General features: G+C 39.9%; 1 protein-coding gene across 1 annotated transcript in view; it reads right to left on the reverse strand.

Annotated features, from left to right (window-relative positions):
• Positions 1–10,276, reverse strand: part of LOC109480328 — a 14,368-nt gene extending 4,092 nt beyond the window's left edge. The window contains exons 1-3 of the mRNA XM_019782520.1: positions 9,888–10,276; positions 3,694–3,785; positions 1,053–1,147 (exon numbers count right to left, since the gene is read on the reverse strand). Coding sequence (XP_019638079.1) covers positions 1,053–1,147; positions 3,694–3,785; positions 9,888–10,017 — 317 coding nt within the window. The 5' untranslated portion in view covers positions 10,018–10,276. The remainder of the gene's footprint in view (positions 1–1,052; positions 1,148–3,693; positions 3,786–9,887) is intronic.
• Positions 10,277–13,480: the final 3,204 nt, after the last annotated feature.

A 13,480-nucleotide genomic window follows, 5' to 3' on the forward strand; every position in this document is an offset into this window, starting at 1 on the left:
AAATTCCATGCGCGCGCGGATGTCATCCATATAATCAAATCAACATGGCCTAATCGGCGTCTAGACAGGGAGCTTTTGTCACGAAATTCCGCTGGGCTTAAATACGTTTTGTCATATTGGTTGTTGCGGACTCAGACAACCCAGGGGTCTTAATTTATGTGTTAGGCCATGTTGATTTGATTATATGGATGGCATCCACGCACGTATGAATTCTCGTCCGTTATAAATGTTTTCGACCAGCTGGAAAATGGACAAGTATATATGCCGTAAATTAAAACAAAATATTGGGAAACGATACTAATGTCGTAGAACGCCAAAATCAATTTCAAAGGAAGGGCGAAAACACGAAGATATGAAAATAAAGAGTCTATTATTCCCCACACCATACTTTATGTGTTAAGTCATTTGTTCAACCTTTGTGACCGCGTAGATTTCATAACGAAGGTAACTTTTTTGCTAAGGCCATGTTGATTTGATTATATGGATGGCATCCACGCATGTATAAAATATTCTCTTTCGTTTCCAAAACAAATGTTTCTTACCATACTGCACGCAAATCATACAAAGCAGTAAGTAAGTGAAAGTATATATGTCGTAAATTGAAACAAAATATTGGGAAACGATACTAATGTCGTAGAATGCCAAAATCAATTCCAAAGGAATGAAAATGAAGAGTCTATTATTCCCCACACCATACTTTATGTGTTTAGTCATTTGTTCAACCTTCGTGACCACGTAGATTTCATAACGAAGTTAACTTTTTTGCTAAACACTTTTCTTATTCGCACGCTCGCATCAGGTTTGGCGTTCCCAGAGGATGTCATACATATAATCAAATCAGCATGTCCTTATGCATGTCATATTGGTTGTTTCGGCCTCAAAGACCACAGGGAGCTTTGATTTATGTGTTATATCAAGCAGGGGGCAAAACTCGTCCCTTGAAAATTGCATTCTCAATTGTCAGTGAATGATTTCGCAGACTCTAGTCCCTGTGGGGATTTTTACTTGCTTAGTCGTTATTATGTTCACTAATGGTATGTTATATATCGTACCTGTGGTCGTTTTGCGTGATTGCGATGTCTCGTAGAGTTGCGGCTGTCGCTTCTGTGAGCAAGGCAGCAACAAGCTTGTCTTTCTGTCTTGTCATCTGGAAATCAAGCTACAGTTCATGCATACAACACTTCAACCAATTCAATTTTAGGGTGACAAAACAAGAAAAACTTAGAAAAGTAACATTTGCAAAGCAAATGCATAATGTTTACCTTCGCATATGGTCTGCTCTGTTAATTCTTACTCAAACGCATTCATATCTATGGCCAGACAGGAGTCTAAATCCCTCCTGCTATAAAATTGCAACATGATGTAACCCATCGCTAGTTACCATGGTAACAGACAGTCTGGTTCAGGTCATTGACCTTTTTGGTTTGAAGAAGACGAAGAAGAGGAAACGTGGCAAAAACAATATGTTTTCCTTCGGTAAACATAAAAAGAATATTCTAGATGTGGAAATCTGTCGGATATTGACATTTACCGCCATTTCATAGTACATTTGATACTTGGAATGTTTGTAATAGTACGTGAGGCATCTCTTTATTTTTGGATACCACCCATAAATAGTTCCAATCAGCCTATGATACAAAACAAGCAACCGTTTTCTTTCAGTGACATTGTATTTTTGTCTCAAAGATATCAGTACGCTATGGACAGAATTGATTGAACTTACTACCTTAAAAGGATAACCATAAAATTGACGTTGTAAATCCAGTTTCGCCACTCTGAAATTGCATTGGATGGCTTTCCATCTATTCCAGCTACGTATACCAGCGATGGTTTCTATTGCATATTTACGATATCATGATTGCAAAGGTATTTCAATTAATTATACCCCACAATCAAGACAACTTTAATTGCGTTTAGGGATTAGTATGCCTGTTACAAATACACCATAAGGCAATAAACTGGGTGTTTTCATTAATTTTAGTAGTAAAATATCTGCTATAAAGCCTTTTACACTACAGTTTATAATGTCAAAGGTATGCGTAATTTAGAAAATGCAAACATAGCAAAGTCTACCTTGTTAGCGTTTTGTAGGTATAGCATCTAGTAATATACGTGTATGATTTTAATGATATAATTAAAAGATATACCCTTTGCTTCTACTAATATCGATGTTTTTACAGAATAATGTTTCATATTCACACGCCGATTCATATGGATTGACTTTTATCGATCGAACGAAGCTAATAAAGCAGGTTTGACATGAGCTTCAGGCGGCATCAGGCCTGCTTAGTTTTCTAAATTCACACCCTCACACAGAAAATGAAAGACTTATTCACTCTTAACTCCTGATTTTATATTGTAATGGCATCCAATGCATTTTCAGGGCGGCAAAACTAGAAATATTATGAACTAGAAAGGTACCATTCGCAAAGCAAATGCATAATGTTTACCTTCGCATATGGTCTGCTCTGTCTTACTCAACCACATTCACATATATGGTGACAGGAGACTAAATCCCTCCTACTTTAAAATTGCAACATGATGTAACCCAAAACCAGTTACCATGGGGAGAGACAGTCTGGTTCAGGTCATTGACCAGGTCAGAAGTCAATACGGAAGAAGGAGCAGAGCAAAAACAATATGCTTTCCTTCGGTGAACATAATAAGGCAATCTATATGATATTGACACATACTGCCCCACATTAGACATTTGTACCAGTATTTCATACTTTGGGCGTTTAAAACGGCACAGAAACAAGCCCTAAGACGAGCCCTTATTTTCTGGGTGGTACCCCAAAAATTAGCCGAGGGTCCTTCTAGTATAATTCTAAGGCATTTTTGCTCCATGTATGTCGACATACATTGGGATAGTGTCGCTTCAAGTTACTCATTATGTAGATTAGTGACTAGAATATTTTCTTTGAACACAGTGGTTTTAAGACCTAAAGACTGCTTTGGGTACCTTTAAGTGCCTCAAATATATGCAAAATGAAAACATTACCATCTTGACTATTCAACAGACTCCCTGATATACAGATACGACAGAGATGATAAGATCGTTCGTGTATGGCCCACCCTAATTTGATTTTATGGATGACATCCGCGCGCGCATTGATTTTCAGCTGTCCTCCCAAAAAAATCAACTCCGACGAGGCTCTGGCCCGGGTGCCATCCTCTGTAGTTCATGGTAGCTAGCAACAATAGGAAGCCAGTGGTAACCACGTTGGATGGCACCCAGGCTAGCCGGCTACCAAAGCTCCACGGAATTTAAGAACTCAGTACGTTACCGATTCATAAATGCCGCAAAAAGCCAGCATGTGCCGGCTTGTCGTAAAAGTCGCTATGAACTACCACAACTTCACAACACCAGCTTTTTATTCCTGTACTGTATGTGGTTTAGCAGCATTTTTTTCTGGCCGGATTTTTTATGCGCCCGCGCGCACTAGTTTGGGGGTCTTCAGAGGATGTCATCCATAAAATTAAGTCAGTGTGGCCTATTAAAAATGGGCGAAATTTTTAACTTTTAACTAACTACCTTTAAACAACCTTTAAACCTTAAAACAAGCCTAAATATACAAGCGAAGGAAAAGGAACGAAACATTTACGCAAGCTTTAAGGTGTGTGTAAATTTATGGATTTGTTCAGTGGAAACGAATAGTAACGTAGGGTCTCTGAGGGCCAGTCCGGGCTTACCTTATGCCTTTGGATATCGACCTCAAAGATAACAGTGTTTCCCTTCTGCCGGTACGCCCTGTCCTCTCCATGTCCAGCTCTCTGTTCTATATCTGTTAGAAAAAATGCAAAATATTAGTTATATATATATAACCTTTGGGTCCTCATAATCTTGACTGATACTATTTGTTGATATCATAATCTACATACGTTTGACACTGTTTCACGTATGCCAACCTTTTGCCACTCTAAGTGCAATGTGGTAATTTGTTACGTAGAAATCAAGCATCTTTGAGTTATGATCTATGATTAGACAGGCAACTTATTTGTGTACCTGAACAAAAAAAAATCAATTTCGAAACACTGCACCTTTCATAAACGGTTAACATCATGTACAGGCTGGTCTCATGTACTACATATCTCGCTGACTAGCACATACGTATCGATTGAACTAGTTCTACAACGAAAATGTGAAAAGACTTGGGGTCATTCGTGATATACGAGCGTTCATATCACATTTTGCTCAATATCTCCAATAAGGGTAAATATGAGCCACTGAACAGTGCCTCTAGCCTTCTAAACATGACAGACTCAGTCAGGGGAATGTCGTAGGGTTGTGTGGCGTAAACGGTAGCGTGTTCGGCTCAGAATCAAGAGGTCCCGGGTTCGAATCTTACCCATGTCACAGATCTTGTGCCCTTGGGAAAGGCACTTTACAGGACTATTTATGGTTACCGAAGAAAAACTACGTTTTTGCCACGTTTCATCATCTTCTTCTCCAAACCAAAAAGGTCAATGACCTGAACCAGACTGTCTGTTACCATGGTAACTAGTGCTGGGTTACATCAAGTTGCAATTTTATAGCAGGAGGGATTTAGACTCCTGTCACCATATATATGGATGTGTTTGAGTAAGAATTAACAGAGCAGACCATATGCGAAAGTAAACATTATGCATTTGCTTGCAAATGTTACCTGTCTAGTTATCATATAACACTAAGCAGAAAAAGCATTACGTTCCATTTTCTAAAGTACCAAGTTGAACTCGCGACCTGCGGAATGGAAAGTGAGCAATAGAGTCTAAATCTAGCCACCGTAGATTTCATTCACCTTCGAATTCTGAATGAGAAATTATCCCTCCCACGGACTGACGTTCGTGCAAAAATAGCTTGTTAAGTGCTTTATTTTTATACTAAAACCAAGGGCATCATGTCCTTGCTAAAACACATTTCATATATTTGGCAACCAGCCCTCTGAGCTTGCTACATAATGTAACCAAACTCCACCAACTAACAATCCGTACCCCGTAGGAAGGGAGGCTGGTAGTATACACACGTCTGGGTTTAAAGGCATCAAATGCAATTTCAGGATAGCAAAACAAAACATATCCTGGAAGGAGAAATATATCTGATATTGACATTCATTGTAATTTCTTAGCACGTTATTTAATACCTTAATCTCAGTTAATCTAGCCCTTGGACCACACAGTTCTGCCATCACTACAGCCCAGGGGGCTAGTCTACTGGTAGTAGTGTGTATTTAACTCCCCTACTCTTTCTCGAACAATGAGTGCTAAGCAGCGAAAGCAGTATGTACCATTTTACTCAAGTCTTTTGTATGTATGACACGGCCGGGGATCGAACTCACGACTTACCGAATGAAAGGCGACCACTCTACCCACTTGGCCATTCAGCTTATACATAATACTACATAGCAAAAATGACAAGAACACTTGACTTAGAAAATCACTGCCCTGACATCGCTTTTTGTGCGGCCTTTAACTAAAGATTCTGAACGTAGCGCCGTAATTTATATTGCAAACATGGCGAACTTGGTTTGGCCTTACAAAAATAACAAGAACACTTGACTTGAAAATCCCTGCCCTGGCATCGCTTGTGGTGCGGCCTTTAACTAAAGATTCTGAACGTAGCGCCGTAATTTATATTGCAAACATGGCGAACTTGGTTTGGCCTTACAAAAATAACAAGAACACTTGACTTGAAAATCCCTGCCCTGGCACCACTTTTGGTTCGCCTTTAAAGATTCTGAACGTAACGTCGTTACCCCGCGGCTAGATGTAATTGAAAACTAGAAGTCCAGAACTGATTTGTTACCGCGTCTGGCAATTACAGGATTGTGGCGAACAGCCGGGCCAAGTCTGGACGGCCTGTCTTAATTGTATACTTTATCACTATTGCACCTGAGGCGCGCGGAGTCGGAATAAATATGAGCCCTCATTTCTTTCCCCCATTCCACTTATGCTGAGGTCACATTTCCAAACCGGGGCCCGGCCGGGCTACTTCGATTAATGAAGAATCAACAATTTTTATTAAAAATATGAGCAAATAGTTCCACTGTTATTTCTTTTCAACTTCTTTGTGCTTCGTTGTCTTTTATACCATATTTTTCGTTTCATAAGACAGCCCGGCCGGGCCCCGGTTTGGAAATGTGACCTCGGCATTAGTGGCGCTTTCACGGCGCTCTCTCTGCGACCTGAAACTGGCCAGAGCGCGGAGTTGGAATACATTTGAGTCTACAAAGGGCTGCATGATGTTTTTATGTTTTCTTTATTCGTCTGAGGTTGACTATTAGGCTATTGTCAATGTAGTAGGCTATTATGATATCAAATTTAATATCGAGGTATTGACTTCAATCGTTCTTCTGATATGATGTTAATTGTAAAATTATGTCTAAAACAAAACTATATTTTGTTTGTCCTTTTGGATTTCTTTACTTTCTGGGTTTGGGCTCTAGTGTCTAGTCAGTTATTTTCATTTCCATAAGGTTGAACAAATGAGTAAACGAACGGCCTAGACTCTTCATTTTCAGTTCTTCACATTTTCCTTTGGAATTGATTTTGGCTTTATTCTACGACATTGGTATCGTTTTCCAATATGTCTGTTGCAATACTAGTATTCTTTTTGCAATTTACGGCGTATCTTTGCGCATTTTGCAGCTGCTTTGTAAGATTTGCAGTATGGTCGAAAAAATCATGTGCGCGTGGACGTCATCCATATAATCAAATCAACATGGCCGTATGTATAACACAGGGGGATATCATGTATACCAGAAAACAGATAATCGGATATTAGAGTTCGTCTTACACAGTCAAAAGACAAATTGCTTGTCGACGCAGTACGTCTGCTACTTTCAACCTTCCTCCGAGCTACAATCAGAGGATAATTGATACTTCTCACAACTTCTGTAGCCACCACATCCTTTGGGAATAGCAAACAGCGAAAGATCGATGATTAAAACACCCTTAATAGTCGTGGAGGCTACTACTTTCCACAACAGTGTAGAAGTTGATATTTTCCTTACTCCGGAGTTAGCTTTTAGGCCATGTTGATTTGATTATATGGATGACATCCCCTGGGAGCCCCCTAAACTGACGCCAGCGTGTGAATGAAAAAAAAAAAAAACGTTTCGCAAAGAAAAATAGTTGCCTTCGATATGAAATTTACGTGATCATGAAGGTTGAACAAATGGCTAAACGCACGAGTATGGTATGGTGAATAATAGACTCTTCATTTTCATTTCTTCACTTTTCCTTTGGAATTGATATTGGCATTCTACAACATTAGTATCGTTTTCCAATATAGAGATTCTTAAAGTAAACATATTGTTTTGCTCAGTTTCTTCCTCTTCGTCTTCGGTTCCAAAATATAATTTTGTTTAGCAATTTACGGCAAATTTTGCAGCTGTTCTGTACAATTTACAGTATGGTCGAAAACTTGTCTTTTTTGGGGAACGGACGAAAATTCATGCTCGCGCGGATGACATCCATATAATCAAATCAACATGGCCTAATTTTAAAAGCTAGACTAGCTGTTCCCTACCCTTGCGTTCTGGGTCATGAGCTTGTTGTGCCGTCGGGTATATCATCTGGGTCACACGTGTCATATGTCTAGACAGAAAGTATTATTTCCCTATTTCATTTTATTCACATTTATTTATTGAGGATTTGACAAACTGTAGTATGCGTTTAGAGGAATATTACGATATTATATGGATGACATCCGCGCGTGCATAAATTTTCGTCCCTTTCCAGAAAAAAAGGTTCTTGGCCATACTGTAAATTGTACAAAGCAAAATTGTGCAAAATGAGCAAATATATGTCGTACATTGCAAAATAAAAATATTGGAAAACGAATGCCAAAATCTGTTCCAAAGGAAAAGAAGAAATGTACAGAAATGAAAATGAGGAGTCTATTATTCACCATACATGTACCATACTCTGTGTGTTTAGTCGTTTGTTCAACCTACATGATCACGTAAATTTCATAATGAAGGCAATTTTTTTTGCCAAACTTTTTTTATTCGCACGCTCGCATCAATTTTGGGGTTTTCCAGAGGATGTCATCCATATAATCAAATCTACATGGCCCTACTCACCCCATAGACACATAACCTTTAACTGCTGAAGGTATTCTAAAGACCGGCGTAAAACACTTTTATCTGTGGTCTTACCCCAGAAATTAATAATGCATGTAGTTATATTTCAGTGCATACCATGGTATGGATGAAATATATTGTGTTCTCTCAGCAGTCATGTATTTGGCATACACCACTTCCAAATGACTCATTTGGGGGACTTTAATGGCTATTTTCAGCAAAAAAAGGGCCAAAAGTGCTGTACCCGTTCCATGTTCTATCTAAAGAATGGCCGGTTCCATCCATGGAACACGTGTTCCTGAGGTCACATTGCGGTTACCTGAGGTCACATTGCACCGAAGTGGTGCGTAATGACCCACACATTCAATTTTATTTGCCTAAGACCTTCAAAATGTATCAAATCTCATCATTGTTAGTTTTTGCATACCTGTGATAAGATTAGTAAAGCTTTCGAGATTCAAAGTACTTGTTGTTGCATCTTTGTTCTGATATAGCTACTGTTTATTTAATTCAGTTATTTGAGAACCTTTGCCAGTTTTGCACTGGGGTAAGTTTGGAATAGTCCACTTTTGCGTGGGAGGGAGATGGACTGAAATATGCTGTATTTGCTCCCAAGCAAATGTCGGCCTTTCTAGTTATTAGCTGTGATTACTTTTCTTTTCATCAATACAATGTATATCAGGATCGCTAGAGTCTGGGTCATAAAGGCAGATATTAAAAATACAGGATGGATAACAATAAAGAATGGGCCCAATCATGAAAAACGTGAATATAATATTATCACCAACATAAAGATAAAACGTTCATAATCAATAGGAATACGTAAATAAGACAAAGAGCATTCTTAGGTGACCTTAATAATCAACTATGATGTTTAGAAAGAAAAAATTCTTTTGAGGTAGATAAAAACCTGAAAGGTGCTGAGACTCAAAAGCCATTAAGTCTTAGGTGTTTCCTCAATTCTCAAAAAGACCACAAAATCACAATTTGGCGGTCAATTTGTGACTTTTTATCCTTGTGGTGGCCAAACGGAACTACAATTCAGGCTCTACAAGGGTTTAACGGTATAAATATTAAACATCCCAAGATGCAGAAATTCAGTGCATGCCTTTGCGAGCGAGTACGGTAATCGTTTTCAACATTTTGGATTCAGAACAACACCCGAGGGAAGGGGAATGTAATAGCTATATAAAACCCAATTCAAGGCTTTCGATCTGTGATAGACACTGACTTGAGAAAAATCCTGTCTGTATACCGGCATTATAACTGAAATAAAAACACTGGTAAGGTCTCTGATAGGTTTAATATGTGTTCATGAAGTGTATTTGACATACGTAATGAAACGACAAAATGACATCGATTTATTGATTTTTCCCTCTCTTAGGACCAGATTCATTAAAGTCAGTTTAAAATCAGAAATTGGCATACACATACAGCATGCATGTATACGCTATAGACTTATGTATATACGATACCTGATTCTGTTTCCTTCCACGTTTTGTTCGTAATGCATATTCTGATTGTAAGCTTTCGACAAGGCAACAATTTATAATATCTCGTATGTAGTACGGCTAGCTATATGCAGACATACACATACACCATACATATAGTATACGCTATAGACTTATATATTAGTACACTACCTTATACCGTTTTCCTTCCACGTTTTCTTCGCAATGCATATTCTGATTGCAACCTTTCGCCGCTCAGGCAACAGTTTATAATATCTCGTAGTACGACCAGCTCTATATGCAGGCTCGCCACGTCAATCGATAACGTACAATCACGGGAAAATAAGCGGTTGTGTAGAACAGTTCTTACCGGATTGTTTGAGCCTTCCTCCCGCGCAAATTGCCCATCGGTCCGATGCAAGCACCGCCGTTGTAGACAAGAGGAGGAGGATTACGTACACAGATATCCCTGCTCCTATGTACCAGCTTCTCCACATCATTTCGACCTTTGCTTCCTCATAGCCATTTCTGCTCCCGGGTTCGGGTCAAGATTTAGACGTCTTCTGTTATCACGGTACGACCGACATTCAGGACAGGTGCTACAGACAACCCGCACCGCAAGCCAGTCTCACTAGAAGTGTGGCAACAGTTCCCGTGCGCCTAACGAAGCGCTTCCACCGTCTATAGAACTAGGTGATAGAACTGTCATTATGCCTCATGTGGTGCGAACACTCGCGGTCCCTGCTAGCTCCCAGCCACAGGGAGATGTTGTATAATTACTATGCATAGCCGCGACTGAAAATGGCTCGGCGGAACGGTATATCAGATAGCCAATTACTTTTGCGGTTGATTGTCATTATTGTATGAGACCGAAACCAAATAGCCAGAAAGTCGGTTGCCCATCTATTATTGTACAGAAAGGATCTGGTGAATTATTGGGCGCTGGAATTATGGGGTTTTTAAGTATGTCTGTGGGTGTAATGGTAACAGGTGAATAATGGGAGGGGTCGGTTATTGTTCTTTGTTCTGGTTTAAGTGATTTATCTCTTATACAGACTGTTTAAAGGCGAAGGCATCATTTTATATTTCACCTTTTTATGGAAAATTTCCGGCCAAATTTCCTTTCCAACAGACAAACAAACAAACAAACAAACAAACACGTACGCACACACGCACACATACACACACACGCAGGCACATATACACAAACACACATACTTGTACACACACACACACACACACACACACACACACACACACACACACACACACACACACACACACACATACCCACTCACGCACGCACACACACGCACATACAGTACAGTACAGTCAATAATAAAACCATAGAGGCTTGAAATATCGTCGAGTTTTGTGAACAATATGCGCGATTAAGGCATTCAAACCGCTGAGTGCCTATTGCCCCCATCTATATCTGTATCTCTATAGCCAATATAACTGCCCTTTTGCGTACATAACCCACCGGTGGCCAGCTTCAAATTGTTTCTGGTTACATTACACGTAACGAACAGTCCCACCCAATCTTTTCACGTCTAACTCAAAACGTTATATCAATGTATCTTATGAAGATAGGGCCAGAAACAGGAGGGAGTGGAGGGGGCTGATACTGCCTGCCACCACAGTCTCCGACCCTCAAACATGAGGATGGGACTTGGTAAAGGTAAAGGTATGCACAAGTCTTCAATCAACGAAATTGTCCTCGCAAAAAAGCAAGGATTGTTACTATAACTGTATGAATCGTTGAAGTGTTGTATCCATGTTACTGCGTTGGAAATGTCAGTACTTCTGTTTGTAAAGGTCGCTGCTGACTTTAGTATCAGTCGCATACGGCAGGAAAGGTCTACAGCATTACGGGGATTTCTACACTATCTATCTAGCCTGAGTGTCAGCATTTTTAGCTTTCGTCCGCTCCCCAATATCCGCTACCGGATTTTGGGGAGCGGACGAAAGCTAAAAAGGCTGACACTCAGGCTACTATCTATCTTCTATGTCTTCAACAAAACCTCCCCACATGCGTTTGTTTCTTGAAATTTAACAGGATAGTATTCCGTTTTCATGTGGCAATGAAAATAGTACCCGATAAATGGCATGCATATATCACAAGAGCCTGTTGTAATAATTGCTGCAATTTTATGTTAAACTGCTAGTCGGCGCTTTTGAACGGTCGAAAGTGGGCTCACACTAGTTAGGCCACACCAAGTAAATTTTATGGATGACGTCCTTTGGAGACCCCAAATCTAATGCGAGAGGGCGAAAAAAAAACAAGAAGGGCCCTAAAAACAAGATGCCTAGATTAGAAATATACTAAGAGACGACAAATGTTAGGACACAAATTGAATGAGGTGACACAGTGTAACAAGCAAGAAGTCTTTTCTTCATCATCAAAACAGCAATAAATCAGGAGGAACAGTGGACAGGGAAAAATTTTCTGTTATTGACAGGATGGTCCTGTCAATAGACACTTTCTTCGCGTTACGCGTTGCGGGTTTCACGTCAATCTGACGATTTGCGACACCGTCGTGACTCTTTGGTCATAGTAAGTACATAGTTACAGGAAGTGAAATTTCTTGTTTTTTTTTCTAGGAAGAGGCCAAAATCAATGCGCGCGCGGACGTCATCCATAAAATTTACTTGGTGTGGCCTTATAGCTGGCTGTTACAACTTAAGATTCTTGCTCAAAAAGCGAGCGCGCGCGATGTGGTTTGCACCATATATAATATATGTTTTACTATGAGGATGGCTTTCAGCACCAAGGACAGGTACCGTTTGCATAGAAACATGTGGTGTCGAGGCTGATTGAATTAGCAGATTCCGGCTACTATACTTTGACCAAATTGAATACTTATTGCTGCTGACACTGCCTGTGTGTTATTTTGACACAAACTAGTCCGAAATTTTGAGCAAAGAGCCATTATTTTTCTGTGGGGATTGATTTTTGGCGGTAAAGTAGTTGTGGTTATCAGGGTAAATTAGACCAGCTGTTGCGCTAGCCTCCTTCGCAGACCTGTTGGGCTTTGCCGCCGAGGGAGTTTTTGCCGTGGAGGAAAGGTTTCCCTTGTATGGAAAAAAATTCCCTCGGCGGCAAAATCGTCCCTCCGCGGCATAACTCGCGTCGCTCACCGAAAAAATAATTTTGCTCCGCCCAACAAGTCTGCTAAGGAGGCTACTGTTGTACACAGCTGTGTAAAAGTCACATTGGTACGGCCCAATCATGTCTGCATCTGTCGGAGCCACGCGGGGAAGACCAGGAATTATTTGTCAACTTTTTGGTAAATTTTCGGCTTCCAGTTCGAAAAATATTCATTCTAACTTGTAGAAGAAATCTCCGGGGATGTTTCAATGGCGGAGTTGTGCCGTAATCTGGATTTTGGGCGAAGAAATTGCGGATTTCCTGACGTGGTGGATTTTGGAGAAGACGAGAAAATGGCGCCCGAAGGATGACGGCGTGGTCGTGGGGAGGGCTGAGTTTTCACAAGGTAAGGCAACAAGCCGTGCCGTAGAATTTATTTCCCACAAACTGATAACAACAAAAAATTGACGTTTGTATCTGTATACCTGGTCTAATAATTTTGCCCGTTGTCTGTGAAACAGAAAGGAAAAATGGGTAGAATATTTGTGAAAATTTCCCTGATGGAAAACACTAGAAAATATGCCTATCGATATGCATGCAACATTTCATGCAAGAAACACCACTTTAACTTGTTGTTTCTTTGATTTGCCAGGCGTTTTTCCTGATTAAAAAGATGTACTTGTAACATTCAGGTTCTGTGTCAATCCCAAAATCCTCATTTTGGACCCTAAAGTCTGTTTTTTAAGCTTCAAGAAATTTAGGTATTAGATAGAAATTCTGTAATGTTGTTACATGCATCTGATTTGTTTTTTGTTTAATCGCAGAACCAACTAATTAAACATAGAACATTCTCAAGTTCATTAAAAAAATAA

Source organism: Branchiostoma belcheri, unplaced genomic scaffold, assembly GCF_001625305.1.
Source record: "Branchiostoma belcheri isolate BF01 breed outbred unplaced genomic scaffold, Haploidv18h27 scaffold50, whole genome shotgun sequence".
Lineage (NCBI taxonomy): Eukaryota > Metazoa > Chordata > Leptocardii > Amphioxiformes > Branchiostomatidae > Branchiostoma > Branchiostoma belcheri.